Source organism: Pseudopipra pipra, chromosome 19 (genome assembly GCF_036250125.1).
Source record: "Pseudopipra pipra isolate bDixPip1 chromosome 19, bDixPip1.hap1, whole genome shotgun sequence".
Taxonomy (NCBI): Eukaryota; Metazoa; Chordata; class Aves; order Passeriformes; family Pipridae; genus Pseudopipra; species Pseudopipra pipra.
The window spans coordinates 7,065,339-7,081,599 of record NC_087567.1 but is presented as its reverse complement, the minus strand read 5'-3'; the positions used below and the strand labels follow the sequence as shown (position 1 = coordinate 7,081,599).

Genomic DNA, 16,261 nt, shown 5'->3' with positions numbered 1-16,261 from the left:
AGGCTGTTTCCAATCCAGCCTCAAATGAACCAGGCTGATGGAAAAGCTCATGGTAAAAGCACAGAGCAAAGGCCAGTTTACACAAAACTACTGCTTTCTCCTTCAGCATTGGAATATTTCACATGCCCATAATAACTAAAGACACTTAAACATTCCTGCAAATCACCAGCTTGGGTGCCAAGCAATAAAATCTTAGTTGTGAGCATAACACAAAGTATTGGAAAAAGTTGAAACAAGTTGCCTGGAAACTTACCAGGTATATTTATTAAAAAAAAAAACCAACATTCAAAAATACAGATGTTCTACTAGTATTTTGTAACTTCCATATAAATAAGACTTGTTTGATTTTGTCAGCATACTCGTATCTGCAGGTTACAACACCTGGGGAAAGACCAGCACAGAGAATTTTGTTAGTATCTTCCAAACACTGAACCATCACAAAATTCTATGCAAGCTTAACATGCAGCAGTCAGACCTGCTTCCAGTCTGAACAAGTTCAGCTTCCCCTCATCAACACATTTCTTGTCAAACAGAACTACTGTATTACTGCCAAGGCTACAGGTCTTTCCAGTTCCCAAGAAGACATTTAAGTGTTCAATAAAATCGTATCTGCACACAAACTTGGGCTTCAAACTTCAGTGATGTTTGTAATCTGAATTTGAAGTGATGCAGACTCCTGTGGGCTCACTTACAGGACTCCATAACAGGATCAGTTTTACAACACTGCTGAGATTGATTTAAATAGAATCAATTACACTATCAATTAACTTCTCCTCAGTCCCGTTGACAGATTTTAGTTGAACTATCAACTTGCTCTATTGTATTATTAGAAAAGCTAGGACTGACAAGGCAAGCCCTACTCCAGCCCATCCTTCTACATGAGTGATCCAGACCAGTTTCAGATCACACAGTGTTATGAATTTCTTCCTGCCATCTATAAAGAGGTGGAGGTAGCAAAATGAAAATAAAGTTCCTCAAGTCAATGTTGTCAGCAGTTCACCTCAGTTACTGGTCCATTTTCTGCTGTACCTTCTTTCAGAAAGATGAATAATGTTTCAGCCTAAAGAAAAAAAAAACATTGAGACAGATTTAAAACTTCTCAGTAATATGTTGCGTGAGCAAGACAAAGAAACAACTCTTAACAGTGTCACTGAGTATTCTTAGACAGCCTGAAACACAGGTGTAGTTAAAGGTAGCAACCATTCACATGCTAGAGTTACTTGAAGTGCCTTTATAATATGCAGTTCAAGTTAAGGACAAATCACAAGATTTAGTTCCATTTTTAGACTTATTTAGGAGTCTTTCTGTAAGTTCTCCCTGTCAAAATCTCATCCTAAAAAGTTTTTCAAGGGTCATGAAGTTGTGAGTTTAAAAAAAGAAATATTCCTGCTTAGTTATCACTGCTCCTGACCACACCAGCAGGGGGAAAAAAAGGCAATGACAGTTTTGACAGGGCCATCTGCAACAATGTGTATTTTATAATCAGACAATAAACAAGGCTCATTCCCCAGAAGGGAAAACAAGCTCCACACTCCATGAACTCATCAGCTGAATTCAGATTACAAAGTCAAACCTTATCTCTCACCTGTCATCTGCCCCATATTACAGAATATAAACATGTTACCTGGGATTAATGAGCCTAATTTAGTACCTACCTAAATAACAAGGCTTTGCCTTTGTTATTTGCTACAGAGAAATAGCCACTTCTGGGAGAAAAGTCCATAGACTGAGCAAGATAAATCTGTTTTCTTCTGAACACTGGGAAGTTTGAGAACACAGTGTATGAAGGAATGTGCACCTATTGAGAAATAGGTCAGAAGCTACAATTAGGAAAAAGCCACCAATTAGGAAAAAGCCACCAAAAATAAAACTGAAGTACAAATTTAAAATTGAAGGTCAATGTTAAGCTCAAATGTTTAGTTCTATTCCTACCCTACATGATTCTATATATAGAATTCTACTGGAGAAAAGAAGCAGGGAACACACCATGAAGCCAGTTATTGCCATTCTTTTCTTTTTAAGCAATTACATGTAAGCAATAAAAACAGGCCTCCAAACCCTCAGATTAATTCAATAGTTCCACTGTTGGCCAGAATTCTGACATAGCTGGCAAAATTTTGAATGAGCTAGGGAAAAAAAACCCCACAGTGAGATGGTTACAGTTACCAACTGCTGAAAATTCACATTTGTTGCTGAGTTGTATTTACAGCAGTGAAATAGAGTCACAGAATGGTTTGGGTTGGAAGGAACCTTTGAGTTCATCTGGTTCCAACTGGGCAGGGACACCTTCCACTTGACCAGACTGCTCAGAGGCCCCATCCAGCCTGGCTTTGAACAGTTCCAGGCATTTTAAAGGGCATTTTAAAAATGGAAAAGGTAAACTAGACCATAAGATGTTATTTTCAGAACAACTTCACTAAAGAAAATAAACTTATATCCTTATAAATCTCCAGTTTCTTGTACATGTCCTGACCTGGTGGATCCAGCACATTTTGCAGTATCCATATCTGCTTATTATCAGTTTTATTATGTCACCAGGAGTATTTTCATCAAGATAAAAAAAAAGCTTGCAATAAAAGAAGCTGAACATACCAATTTCACAGCCTCATCAGCATCACGGGAAGCCACCGCCAAAATTTCCGTGGTGGGGTTGAAGGTCACACAGGTGGCAGAAGTAACAAGGTTCATTATGGCCTTAACTGGCTTAGGACGGTTTTCCTTGAGACAGACATCAGTGGTATATAAATTTACAACCCCTGAAGATGAACTGAAGAAAGAAACAACAAAGATTATAAGAAAAAGCGACATTTCAGTACATATTACCTTGTTATCTCCAGCCACCATTCACCTGAAAATGTAATTTACAATTCTCTCCTGGAGTTTGTAATAGTATTTTGTTTGGAGCTTGATTTTCCTTTGGAGTTTATAACAGTATTTAGTGGAGGGGTTTAGAGTTTTGTTAGTTTGAGGAGGTTTTTCTACTTATATATGAAGAGACCCACTTAACTGTGCAGAGCCTTGATGAGCTCATCTCTTACCAGAATTCAAAGCAATGAGAGCTTGGTAACAAAACATTCTGAAATAATTTCAAGCTTTCAATTGTGGGGTTTTCTATATCTGTAGAATAAGTTCACTTTTAAATCCTTTTCCACAGTGGGCTAAGGAAATAGGTACTGTTCTTCAGTATTTATTTGCTAGTTTCATTAAAAAGAATCAATACACTGGCTGAAGTTGCATTTCATTAAATACACTTAGAGAAACACTTTCAGCTTGTGGCTTTGAGCTGAGGCAGCTTTTCAAAGGCTAATGTGCTATCCTTGCAGGAGCCAAATTCAGAGGACAGGAAAGAGAACTAGAAAAGGGGGAAGACCCTGAATCAACATCCATATTACAGAATTTGTGATTTCAAAATAAACTGCTGAGCCCATATATGGTAACAGTAACACAATAACAGTGATGCTGGTGTGAGGTGTACTATGGTATTTTATATTTATACAGGAAAAATTAAATTATCATCATAAAACAGGCAATATTCATCTACTCACATCTACTCTAAGCTTATCAGAACCACGTTCCTACACTCACCAGCCACCAGTAAGTTCACTGAAGAGCTTCAAAATGAGATCAGAAGAACCTGTCAAACCCCAGTCAGTCACTTACCCACATGCCACATACTGGTTGTTCTTTGAAACAGCAATGCACTGTCCTTCCAAAGAACCTTCATCTTCAAATTTGTGTAGACACTTCCTGCTTCTCACATCCCAAATGAAAACTTCACCTTCCTCTGGTTGCAGAAACAAGTAGATTACAGAAACCATTTATACACAACACTATTTTGTTAAAATACAACTAATAGCTCATTTAAAATATCAAATGTATCACCATTATCATTTTTTTAAAAAACAAAACAACTAAAGGCATAGTAAAATAGTTAACTCCATTCTTTCATTATTTATCTTTTGGTTGTATTTTTAGGACAGATACTGACAAAGGTTTTTATCTTTATAAACACTAAGTGCCTTCTAAAAACTTATGCAATTTAAAGGGAATTAGGATTAGTGCTGTTGGAATACTCACTTGAATAGTTGTATATTTTACTGCTGTCTGGAGTGAAAGCAGATGCAGTGCATCTTCCATTTACCTTCATAGTGCTGATCAGTTCCTTTGTCTGTAGGATGAAGAACAATAGTGATTCTACCAGAAATTTGTAGGAAAGTTGTTTCCTGTCCCATAAAAAAATCTTTATTTAGCTACCCTGACATTCAAAGAACAGCATCAACATTTTCAGTGCCTGCAGACCAGAGCACAAGCTCCTGAGTCCAACAACAGCTGGTCCAACAAACACTCATTTGCTCCCTCGCTGCAGGGTCTGAGTTATACAGCAGAACTGAACTTTCTTCTTTAAACTCTACCCTTGTAAGAGTTTAAAACAAAACCAGCTGCCATCATATGGCATTTTAAAATTCAACTGCAAAAACTCACTGTGCATTATGAATCACAGTATCTGGCATGATTCACGAGCACAGTACAGCAGCATGCACTAGCACGACTCTCAAAAAAGCAGTCCTATATTTCTCCCACCCCCAGAGAGGGTGATGCCTGTTTCCATGCATGCCTGTTTCCATGCTGAGGCCATTCCTTTTGCCAGCACAAAGCTGAAGTTCAACACTGACACACGACTTTTTCCCAACTCTGCCCTGACGCCCAGCAGCCCCAGAGAGCTCCCAGAGCAGAATGAATTCTCAGACGCCCCAAAATAATTCTCTAAAGCTGCAGTGAGTTGAGTCAGCAGCACATTTTTGAAGACTGTCACAGTATGTGTCATGCCTTTGTTTCAACTGAAAGCTAGATTGCTTTGCAGATGGATTATAAGCAGATTCAAAAGGGAAAAGGTACCAAGAAAGTGAAGCTACACAAACCATGAGGAGAAATTACCTTCATGGACAGCAAGTGAAGGTAACCCGAGGTTCCAATTAGCAGCATAAATGATCCATCTGGAGAGAGCTCAAAGTTTCTGAGAAATCTTTCCTCCACACCTTTAAAAAGAGATTCAAAACTTGAAATAGGCATAATTTATTCTTTTGCCTCAACATTCAGAGGTGTGATGAATATGAGTAAGACCTGACTCCACTTCAGCTTTTCACTGCTGTAATTCACTGTCACAGCAAAGCTAAACTCAACCTTGCTTATGTGTGACAGTTAATGTTTAGTACCCCAGAAAAACTAAAACTAAAGGGACTTGTTCCCTGAAGACAAGTTAAAAATATAACCTCCAACAATTCACTGCATTTCCTTTTAAAGCAAATTCATGTGCCATCTCTATTTGGGACAGTTTCAACTACACCCAGGCACTTACAGCACTGAAAAACCTACCTCGGACTTTGGGTATAGGAATAATATTTCCAGCCATCATGTCATACACAAAGAACATGCTGTGGTGAGTACCAGTGGCTATAACTTGTTCTCCATCAACACTGAAACGAGCCTTATAAATTGGAAAACTCTCTAAATAGATGCTCTGTATTTTTGGATTCCTTATACCATCCACCTTCAAAAAAGAAAATAACCAGGTTATCATATTGAGGAACATACCAAATACTTTTAAATAGAAAAAACATATCAAGTACCCAGTACAAGCAAGAGATAAACCACCCTGAAGCATTAAACTCTTCCTCTCTTCCACAAATAACCTGGCTCTTGGCTCCTCACCCTATATAACAGGCATTCCCAGCCTTCCTGGATACACTTCACACCACTTGCCCTTCCCTGTCTTGCCCATGCTTTGTTCAAATCATCACTACTATGGTGCTTTTTCTAAATGGAAACATTTGCTTTGAATTGTTCTTTTTTTTCTTTTTCCTGCAGCCTTCTGGGACTATCAAATTCCACTTGTGCCTGACCATTCCACTGATCCTGGGCCATGCTGAAATTTCCTAAAGAGAGTTATGATCTTAGTTTTCAGAGGAACAGGAACAGGAACAGGATGAGCCTCTTCCTGCTGCAGTCCAGCCTCTCCATTCCCAACATGATTTCACAGCAATATTAGAGTTTTAAGTGAAAGTGGACTGCTCCTCACATTATAGGATTATAAACAGAAAACCTCATTAGTCCAGATCACTGCAAACCTTAAACCCAAATGTTTTTAAAAACAAATCTTCAACCAAAAACTCTAAGACAACTAAGTTTGCCTGTACACTGTACATGCTTGATATGCAGTCACAGATGGAAATGTCTTCTAAGGTGCCTTTAACCAAAGAATTTCCATCTTAACCACAGACATTACAACCCTGTGTGCACAGGAAGAGGGAAAACAAAGTCTGTCAGTCCAGGCTATTAAAAAAAAAAAAAAAAGGGTTCTGTATGAGTGCTCATTTGCACAGAACAGGCTGGAATTCTTCACCTGGAAGAGCGACACAGACCGATCGTGTCCCGCAGTCATGACCACTTGGGCTGAAGGGTGGAACTGCACCGTCACCAGCTTTCCATCGGCAAAGCGTTCCTGGTTTGCAGGCAGGCAGGTGCTCATCTAAAACACAGAGCAAACAGGCTAAAAAAAAAATCCACACTTAATGCTGATGAAAAGCCAATTTAATTACACTTTATGCTACAAGAGCAAGACCTCAATCCCTATGATGAACTTTTAGGAAGCCTGACACAAGCGGAGCACAAAGAGCCGGTTCAGGGAGTTGCTCCAATGCAGTGATGCAAACACAGGCTGAACCCACCAGCCTTTCTACTGCCTTTGAAATTATCCCTCTGTGGAAATCCAGCTGCATTCTGACCCATCTGAAACAGTTGTAGAAGAGACAGTAGAAGAAACACTTGCTTAAGGCTGTCACTTCTCAAAGATCACACCAGTACTTTAAAGCTGTGGGAGAATTCCAATCTCCCTATTAAATTAAAATCCTAAATTAAAATTTAAATCCTAAATTAAAATGCTACTACAAGGTGCTACTTCAGAGCACGTAAAAATCCTTATTTCAAAAAATACACCTCAATTTATTGCTTCATCCTTTCACGTGAAATACTCAATTTGTCCAACGCTTACCCTTTAGAGCTTCTAGTTACAGAAACAAGAAATTCACATGATCACTAATTTTACACAGCAACAACAATCGAAGTGTGGGTCAAACTGAAGTGGAAAGATAAGGCTTATCTTTACCTTCAAAATCCCTCTTGGCAGGGACTCTGAGCTCGTTATGAAATTGCCAGTCCTGCGTAGAAGATCATCATCTTCATCACTCTCACCTCATGAAACCACAGCACATGGAAACAGTCAATTGCACAAATACCCACATCAAAACCTACAAATTCCTTACAAAAACAAATTAAATCAAAGCACACTGAAGGAAGGAATAAAGGTGATTTATCCACCATATTATCACACTACACAGAGAAAACATCAGAAATAATTATTTTCTAAGAAGCTGAACAAAGAATCACAGAAGCACTTATTAGAATAGGAATAGAATTATTTACTATCACTTGAAGTCCTTTTGGATTTCTTCCTGTTTTCTAAATTAGCCCAGGCAGGAACTCCTCCCATGGCTTGCTGAAACCTTGAAAGAGAAGGCGGAAGAGAGAAAAAAAATAACTTTCAGGAGAAAGTAATTTCCCTCTCTGAGTTAAGCACTGAGAAGATACACCATCACAATTTTACAGGAATAGTCATGCTTAGAACACTATGCAAGCTTTTTAGACTTTTTAAGATTTCACAGTTTCTAGTGTAACACCCTAGAACACAAATTAATTTGTGCAGTTCCAATAAAACAAGTATTAAACAAATTAGTCGAGGCAATGCTAATGCACATTTACATAAACATCACATAAATGTATTTTATCTTATAGAATCCCAGAATAGTTCAGGTTGGAAGGGACCTCTGGAGATCACCGAGTCCAACCCCCTGCCAGGGCAAGGTCACCTGGAGCGGGTGACACAGGAACATGTTTGGGTGGGTTTGGAGTGTCTCCAGAGTAGGAGACTCCACACCCTCCCTGGGCAGCTGTTCCAGTGCTCTGCCACCCTCCATGGAAACAAGTTCTTCCTCATGCTGAGGTGGAACTTCTTGTGTTTTGGTTTATGGCCATTGCTCCTTGCCCTGTCACTGAGCACCACTGACAAGAGTCTGGCACCATCCTCTGACACCCACCTTGGAGATATTTATCTGCATTCATGAGATCAATGATCTCACCTCAATAAAGTCAGCCACAAAAACAGTAACGAAACTCACTGTTCCTCAAGTCTTCTTTTTAGTTTTTTCTTAGTAAGTGTCTTCTCAGCATCGCTTTTCATGAAATCCTTCCTGTATTTATGGGTCATGTCAACACTAGAGGGGGGAGGAAACACACAGAGAACACAAAGATCATTCAAACCACAGCCACTTACAGTCAAGTTAAGTTTACAAGTTCGATACATAGCTCCCACCTGCAAACCCGGACTCACTTTTCCTCGGCTTCATCATCCTCATCCATCCAGGCCGGCTTTCTGGGCAACAAGTCGCCTTTGGCTTCATTTTCTACCTCGGAATCGCTGGAATCTGCTTGGAGACTTTTCCTCTCTGTGGCAGCAACCTGAAAACAACCAAACGGGGCCAAGTGAGCAGGGGCGGGGGACAGGAGGGGAGGGAGGGGGCACCGATTCCCGCCCGGTTGGGGCAGGGCCGGGCCGTACCCTCGGGGGCTCGCCCAGGCGCCGCAGCAACTCGTCCTCCTCCACTTTGAGGCTGTCACCGAACACCAGCTCCTCCAGCTCCCGCTCGGCGCCCGACGCCTGGCTCACATCCCTCAGGTGCCGGGCGCGCCACGCCGCCTCCGCCGCCGCCTGATCCGCCACGGCTGCCGCCCGCTTCGGAGTCTTCGTTTTCGCCATTTTCGGGGCTTTGCCCGCTTGAGACGCTTCCCTCGCTTTTTTCACCGTCTTTATTTTGGACGCTTTCTTCATTTTCGTGGCTCTCCGCTCCGTCCCCGCCGCCGTGCCCCTCATCGCTCCCCGGACCCGGAACCGGAACACGTGCGCACCTCTCACGTGTGTCCCCCGCATCGTTCCACCCTTCGCCCGCGATAGGCTGGCCCGCCGCCCCGCCCCTCCCCACGTGATCCAAGCACCGCCCCTTCCCTCGCGATCCGCGCTCACGTGACCTCCTTTCTTTGCCTTCTATTCTCTCCCACCCCCCCCGCCCACCCCGCGCTCCACGTGACGTGGCCGCGGCCGGGCCGCTCCATTGCGCCCCCGCGGGGGAAGGGGGTTCCCAACGCCCAGCGCCCCCCAGCACACGCTCCTCAGCGAGCCCTCACTGACCTCGCCAAGCCATCGTCTCGCTCGCTTTGCTACCCACCAGCGGGGGCGGCCTCTCTTACCGCCTCGCCCCAGCCGTGGCGCGTAGCCCCCCCCAGTATTGCGAATGGTTCAGCCCGCAGGGAGGCGGGGGGGGCACGGCCCTGGGTCCGCCCCGCGCTGCCCGAGCCCGTGGGGGGCGTGTCCGCGCCTGCGCAGCCGCGCGCTCGTGTTGTTGATGTCCCGGCGGCCGCCGTCGGTCCCGGTCGGTCCGCGGCGCTCGGAGCGGCCGAACCGCCCGGGCCGCCCCCGCTCCGCCCTGCCCCGCCGGGCACGGCCCCCGCCGCGGGCCGCCCCAGCGGCACAGCCCCCGCGGGGGCAGCGGGCACAGCCAGCGGGCGGCTCCTGCCCATGAGGGCCTGATGGAAAGCACAAAGGAGCTGCTGGTGAGTGCGGGAGGAGCGGCCCCCGCGGGACCCCCCGCGCCCGAGGGGGGGAGCGGCCTGAGGGGGGGAAAGACCTCCGCTGTTCGTGCTGAGAGGGCGGCCCCGCGGGGCGTGGGAGGGAGCCGGGGGCTCCTCCGGGCTGTTCGGGGGCGGCCCCCGGGGCCGGGGGTGTGTGCCCGCCCCGGAGCTCCCGGGGCGCTGCTCGGGGCCGGGAGCCCCCGGCGGAGGGTCCCGGGGGGCAGCGGCGGGGCCCGGCCGGGGCACGTGGGGGCGGCTCGGCGGGACCCCTTTGTTGTGGCCGGGTTTTGTCCTTCCCTCCCCTCTCCCTCCTCCTGCCGCGGAGAAAAGTTCCAGCCCTCGATCCCTCTCCTGCTCCGCAACTTCCTCGGGTGCTCCCAGCTTAATTCAGAGTTTAGTTTTCCAGGCTCGTTTTAAACGCTGTGCACTTTTCTTTAATATCAGCGCTTCAGAAGTTTTGGATTCTTTGTAGCCACTTCCCCACTCCCTGCGATTTTTATGACCGCTGATATTGTGACTTTGTTCTCTTTGTGAGCAGCAGTAAACCCCTGAAACCAGTTTCGCTTTCAGGCTGTTGCTGGAAATGTTTGAAATGTTTAAAATTTAGCAATTTCTCAATTTCTGCCCCAGTGTGGCTTTAAAATTTAAAAGTCCTGCCACAAAGCGTATGCTGATTGTGGTAAAAACTCCTGTGCATGCAAAAGTAATTTATTTTAAAATACCTATTAAAATGTGGGTGGCAACCGTTGTGATTTTTCACATCTAACCCCAGTTAAAACTAAAAGCTGCAGGGCAAGCTCCTGTATTTTAAATTAAAATTATTTTACAAGTCTGAGAAAATGCATTTACTTATTTATTATATTTAACAGTTTGATTTTGACTTGTAAGGAATGGAATAAGAAGGCTGTGAGAGAGTCTAATCTGGAACATTAAGTGGGAACTAAAACAATATATTCCTTTTATTGCCTTTAGAAAGGCAATAGAACTTGATAGATTAATTGCCTTTACTCATTGCTTCTGTTTAGGAATAGTTTTGAGGAAGTGTGTAATGCAGGCTGTAGGGAACCATGCAGAGGTATATTCTCTCCTATGTGGAAGTTACTGTTTATGCCACAGGAGTAGTTTAGGAGTTGTTCTTGAGAAGTGTGGGCTTGTGCAATGTGCAGAAGGATTTTAGGCTGGAAGTCAGAATCATCTTCATTGTTCCCCAAAGAGCGAGGTGCCTCTGGTAGCAATGAAAACATGCACAGAAGCTCCCTCTCATTGGATTTTATTTCTCTTACCTTCTAAAATTTGATTTAATTTTGCAAGGCTTTTGGTACCTTCTGCAAAACCACTCCTGCATTCCTGCATTTCCCAGGTAAGTGGGTACACTCTGGGCATGGGGGATCGTTTGCTCAGTCTGGCTCTGAGCACATGAAATGAGTTCAGATGTTGAAGACTTTGGGTTTGGGGTTGGTGGTGGTTTTTTGGGAGGGTTTACATTTAAATTTGTTGTTTTGTTTGTTGTTCTGTTTTTTAATGGTAACACAGTGTTTAAAGTGAAGTATTTGCCTCTTCCAGATATTCCTGTACGGGCTTTGTAGAAACATAATGGAATTTGTAACAGATTTTCAGTTTTCTCAAAACTCAGATATTTCACATATTAATCATCACACCCCCCTCCAAAATTCCCTGCTAATTTGATATATTTTTTTATGAAAGAGTCTCCCCTCTTGTGTGAAACCCCCTGGGGAAGAGGCTATGGACAAAACCATTGGCAAACAGCAGAAACTGGCTTCAGACAAAATGCTGTCATACATAGCAAATGAAGAGACAGGAAAAAACATTTCTGTAATTTTCCAGCAGAGATTTTACTTATAATAAGAGTGGAAGGCACATTTCCAGATAGAGGTGAGTTGCTTATATAAAAAAGTAAGTTTGGTTGGTTCTGATTTCCAGGAATCCCAAGATGTTTAGCTTTGGGGGTTTTTGTATGTTTGTTTTAAATGAAAGCTGAAAGTGTGTTTTCTTTAAATTGGTACCATGTTTGAATTTTCTATTTTTTGTCACATTCTGAGGCACAATTAGGCTTCAGTTCCACAGGGACAAGCTGGGATTCTACTGTTAATTATTTTAGCCAGCTTACATTCAGAAGAGTTGTAATAAATTAGTTCCATCGTCTTGTTTCTTTAATGCCAACATTCAAAACTGAGCTTGTAGCATAAAACATCAATAGACTTTTGAAAACAAAAGCCATGCATCAATTTTAAGACTAGCTTGGAAATACACTTGGATCTGCTAAGGATATGTGATTAAAGTGAATCTGTCTTATCACAGCCCCTTGGCTTGAAGGTTGTGGTGACCTCAGTGTTGACCTTGGCCTCAGATACCATCTGTCCATACTTCTGTCATGTTTGGGGGGGTTGGAGCTGAATGTAGGAAGTGATCCCTCTGTTTAGGTGCTGGTGGGCCTTCCTTAAGCTACAGCTCTTGTACTCAAAGCTCCAAATTGCTGCCATTCTGAATTCCTGCCCCAGCTTGATTCAGTAGTAACAACAACCATTTGGAGTGGTTTGAAACCTTTCTGTGACTGTTGGGGGTCATCCTCCCGTGGCCAGGTACACTTACCTGGGGGCAAGAGGTTTGGTTACATAATAACTGGATATTTTTGTTGCAAGTTTTCACCCTCAAAATGCTTTCTCATAAATGTTGCCAATAGTTGAGCAAATAGTCTTCATCAAGTCACTAAAGCCATTTCCTTAGTAAGTGTTTGATGTCTAATTAACATTAAATAGTTTTATTTTGTGTTTTGGCCATGCATTGTTTACCCTTTGTGACAAGTTTTTTATGCTGTAAGAGTAGTTCTTGTACTCAAAGAACATATGCTATAATGTGCTGATCAAATTTAATGTGTGTGTGTATATATATATTTAAAGAGTATGTGTTAAGAGAGTGAGAAATTAGTTATTTTCATTTTTGTTTAGAGTTGCCTTCCTGCTTTCAGGGAAACCGGTTTCCTTAACTATATTCTTTTATCATACCATTTGCCTTATGTAATGGTTAATTAAGAGTATTTCTTAAAAATACTCTGTTGCCAAGTATTCACAGGGAGGAGAGGAAGAACAGGAAAATGGGAAGTTGGGCAGAATAAGAAAGCAGTTCTTAAAAGCTCCTTTCTCCACCCCTCCCTTCAATAAAGAAAAGAATGCAAGAAACCCCCCGAGCAAATAGTCCTGCTCAGCCCAGGTTTGATGTTGCTCTGACTGAAACCCTTCCCTGTTGAGGAACCAGTAATCTTATTAGGAAAATCAGCGTTAGCTGGGGCACTTCAAAGTTTGGCTTGCTCTTTTCTTTGCGCGTTGCTTCTGCTTAATGTACAGCTCGACTCTATTAGTGGTGGAGTCTCTCCAGCTACTCCTCTTTTGGCATTAACCCACCACAAGGTTCTGTTTTATAGCAAGCCAGGCTCCTGCTCCAAGCAGTTCCTGTGGATAGGCAGGAATGTGTTCCCACATTTGTTCAAAGGCGAACAACACTGATTCGATTCTGTTTTGAGGAAAAGAAACCTCCTCAGCCTGAGTTTTAGTCCTAAGTCCAGTTGTGAAGAGTAAGAAACTGGTTTGTTGTTGATTTTGGGTGGTTTTTGTTTGCTTACCTGTGTTTTGCAGCTGCCACAGTGAGGTGCTGCTTCAGACACACAAGAACTCAGAATTCCTTGTCTTTCATGTGCCTAGAAATGACTTCCAGCATTGCTTGTTCCTTCACCTTCCCAGGGACTGAGATGAGGCCCCTTGGTGTGTCATTTCCTGCGTCCTCCTTTTGCCCTTTTTGAAGATAGGAGGGATAACAGAAAGGAGCAGAGAATGTGTACATGAGATAGATGGTTCCAAGTTCCTGGTGTCTGCTGAAGTTCACCACAGTGTGTTTAGAGACCACCAGCGCTTCAGGAGCTGTCGGTGGTAGAGATTGAGGCCCTACAAAGTCAGGAATGGGCAAATTTTATACTTAATGTTCAAAAGAGAAAGATGGAACCAGTCAACAAGAACTCAGGAGGAATTGCAGGCTACCACTGTACCAAAGCAGCTGCTTTATCTTGGTTATAATTCTGTTTGAGGCATAAATTGTCCTTTCTTTTAAGGATGTGGTTTTGACCTTTGAATTCAGTTGATACCCCAAGTCTTTTCAGTTTCAGGTGTCAGAGTTCCTATCCTTTTGCAGGGTCCATCCAAGTTCTGCAGGAAGGGTTATAGAAGCTTCCACATGTTTTTCATTTATTTCTACAAATGCTGTGTTTTAACATGGGTTAGAAAGAACCTTGGTGGTGTTTATTATCAAAATAGAAATGTTTTGATCTTCTCCAGGAAAATTCCAGCATAGGTATTTGCATATCATCTTCCCTAACTTCCACCTACTTTTGTGCACAAAGTAATTGGTACTTTTTTTCCTGCAAACTCTACCTCTTCTAAGTCTCATGAAACATATTTTGAGTGCTTTCTCCAGAATTGCAATCCAGACAATAACTATAAATTAACATTAAGAATGTCCTACATAAATTATCTGGCACACATGGTCATTTTCTGGCAAAAACTTAGATAGAAATGTTTTATAATAAAGTACAGTATTATTTTTAAACAGTAAGCAAAGCTGCTTTTTTGGATTGCAAATCTGAGTTACAAAAATTTTGAATTGGAACAGTTTGGCCAAATATTAAGGAAATGGAAAGGTGATGTGAGACTTGTTTTGGCAGTGTAGTTAAACTGAAATCTTGATGATTGCCACTTAGGAACTTGTATAATGCTGAAGAATAATTTTTCTTAGTACAGGGCCCAACTTTCCATTCAGACAGAGAAAATGTTTTCCTTCTCATCTGTGGATTTTTTTGGCAAAAAGGGCTTAGCAGTAACATCGAGGTTCTAAATGGATGTGATGCAAAAGAAGAACAAAAAGAGCCAAGTGCAGTTGTGGTGTCTGTGATTGTCATCTTGGCCCTGCCTTCAGCCTGTTTCTGGTCCTTCACCTCACCTCCAGCTTCCCAGCCCTTCTTCCCCCTTCCCTTGCAGAGGGAGCAGAGCTGGCTGTAGAGTCTCTGCTGTAGCACTGGGAGTTGGAGGGACTGGGCATGGGCTGCACTTTAATTCCCTCTGAGCTGAGAGAGCATTTCAGAGCTCTGCTAGCAAAGCCACTGCCCTGGGGGTGCAGCATTCTCCAGTCTGGAATGGGAAGGGGATGTCCCTGAGACTGCCTTTTACTGCAGCCTCCAGTAAAGGGCTGAAGCCATAGAATTACCTTGCTGTGGGATGAGGCCCTAATCTCCTGGTGAAATCAGATCAGCTGACTTGGGGAGGATGAGGGAATGAAGGAGGAGATCCTTCACTGTGCTCTGAAACACCACTAGCATCGATCCATAAAACCTCCCAGGCATCCTGGTGTTCTGGTAGTGCTGTTGTGAATGGTTCATATGGAATTACATTTTGTTAGCAGAGGCTGTGGTCAGGGGAACTTAAATATTGAGAGAGATTCAGGAGTTCATGAAACCTTGAGGAAGAGGACTAGTTTTCATCTTCTGATCTGAAAATTCCTGGCAGCATTCACAGGATCTTGTATCCATGGCAACGTTGTGCTCAACTCCTGCCTTGAGCTGCACACACGTGCACTCACAAACAAGTCACTGGTGGTGCTTGTTGGTGGCTGGTGGCACAGGGGAGATGGCACAGGTGGCACTGCTGCCAGTGCAGGTCAGGGCTGGGCTTTGCCTGCCATGGCTCAGTGTTTCCTCTAATAATGCCCAGGGGTACCATGGCCAGTGCTTCCAGGCAGTTGTCAGGTTATGCCCTACCCAAGGTTTTGATTGGTTTTAATATCAAATTGAGGAATATGTGCATAACTAACATCACACTGACTTTTTTTGTTGTTTTGTTTCAGAGCTATTTAAGTGTGTTAAATGTGTTTGCCTTATTGCATAACTGGGTTTTGGGGGGAAATTTTTTTTTCATAATGGAATGCTAACATTGGGTCAGTGTGGAAATCAGTTCTCCCTTTTAACTATTAGGAAATCCTTCCATAATAGGATTTATTCAGATTGTAAAGGAGAGTAGAGAGTATTATAATAAAGGGATAGCATGGCAGAAAAAGGCTCGGATGAGATCCAACAATAAAGATGTTCAGCATATACTCTCTAGGAAAGGGATTTGGGGAATTACTGTGATGAAATCTTAAAGCTATGAACCCAAATGCAATTTAAGAAAGAAAAGCCCAATCACATTATTTTTCTGTCTACATTGACTTTTAAATAAAATTAACTCTTAGAAGAGAAAGAGGCAAAGGCTTTCTCAATTCTTCTTGTTTTCTTGGCTGTGCTTCATTCTCCTAACTTGTGCTTCTATTGTAGAATTTTTCTTTGTTTTCTCTTTATCTGTTACTACCTTTCAAACTTAGTAGGTACTATTAAGGATTATGGAAATACTTTGAAATTTTAAAAATATTTTTCTCAGCTTTATAAGGGGAGCTCATGTAGCAGTAGCCTTGTTTCAGCAGAGCTGTG

At 42.9% G+C, this 16,261-nt stretch overlaps 2 protein-coding genes across 13 annotated transcripts in view; one reads left to right on the top strand and one right to left on the bottom strand.

Annotated features, from left to right (window-relative positions):
• Nucleotides 1–237: 237 nt before the first annotated feature.
• Nucleotides 238–9,042, bottom strand: UTP18 (UTP18 small subunit processome component). Of its 3 annotated transcripts, none has more exons than XR_010435273.1 (14): nucleotides 8,672–9,042; nucleotides 8,444–8,571; nucleotides 8,232–8,327; nucleotides 7,480–7,559; nucleotides 7,163–7,248; nucleotides 6,401–6,526; nucleotides 5,374–5,548; nucleotides 4,936–5,036; nucleotides 4,078–4,168; nucleotides 3,661–3,784; nucleotides 2,593–2,767; nucleotides 1,656–1,820; nucleotides 1,001–1,060; nucleotides 238–381 (listed from the first exon to the last, which is right to left on the bottom strand). XR_010435273.1 is itself a non-coding variant. In XM_064676011.1 (14 exons), exons 1-13 carry the CDS (start codon nucleotides 9,038–9,040, stop codon nucleotides 1,036–1,038), a joined length of 1,719 nt encoding a protein of 572 aa, XP_064532081.1. In that variant the 5' UTR covers nucleotides 9,041–9,042; the 3' UTR covers nucleotides 238–381; nucleotides 1,001–1,035. The 3 variants fall into 3 exon arrangements, 2 of the variants coding, with proteins under 2 accessions (XP_064532081.1, XP_064532082.1); XM_064676011.1 differs by having other exon boundaries at nucleotides 1,656–1,798; XM_064676012.1 differs by lacking the exon at nucleotides 238–381 and having other exon boundaries at nucleotides 944–1,060.
• A 493-nt stretch (nucleotides 9,043–9,535) lies between these two features.
• The window catches only part of MBTD1 (mbt domain containing 1), a 35,331-nt gene continuing 28,605 nt past the window's right edge, over nucleotides 9,536–16,261 (top strand). For 5 of the 10 annotated variants that reach the window (XM_064676004.1, XM_064676005.1, XM_064676003.1 and 2 more), the window contains exon 1: nucleotides 9,728–11,631. The gene's annotated coding sequence lies outside the window, so the exon portion shown is untranslated. The other 5 variants (XM_064676001.1, XM_064675999.1, XM_064675997.1 and 2 more) reach the window with 5 other exon arrangements.

Coding starts and splice junctions, on each gene's coding strand:
- UTP18 (XM_064676011.1), bottom strand. CDS start 9,040: ATGCGGGGGACACACGTGAGAGGTGCGCACGTGTTCCGGTTCCGGGTC. Junction 4,169..4,935: donor TTCACTTGCTGTCCATGAAG/GTAATTTCTCCT, acceptor TTCATCCTACAG/ACAAAGGAACTGATCAGCAC. Junction 3,785..4,077: donor TAAAATATACAACTATTCAA/GTGAGTATTCCA, acceptor TTCTGCAACCAG/AGGAAGGTGAAGTTTTCATT.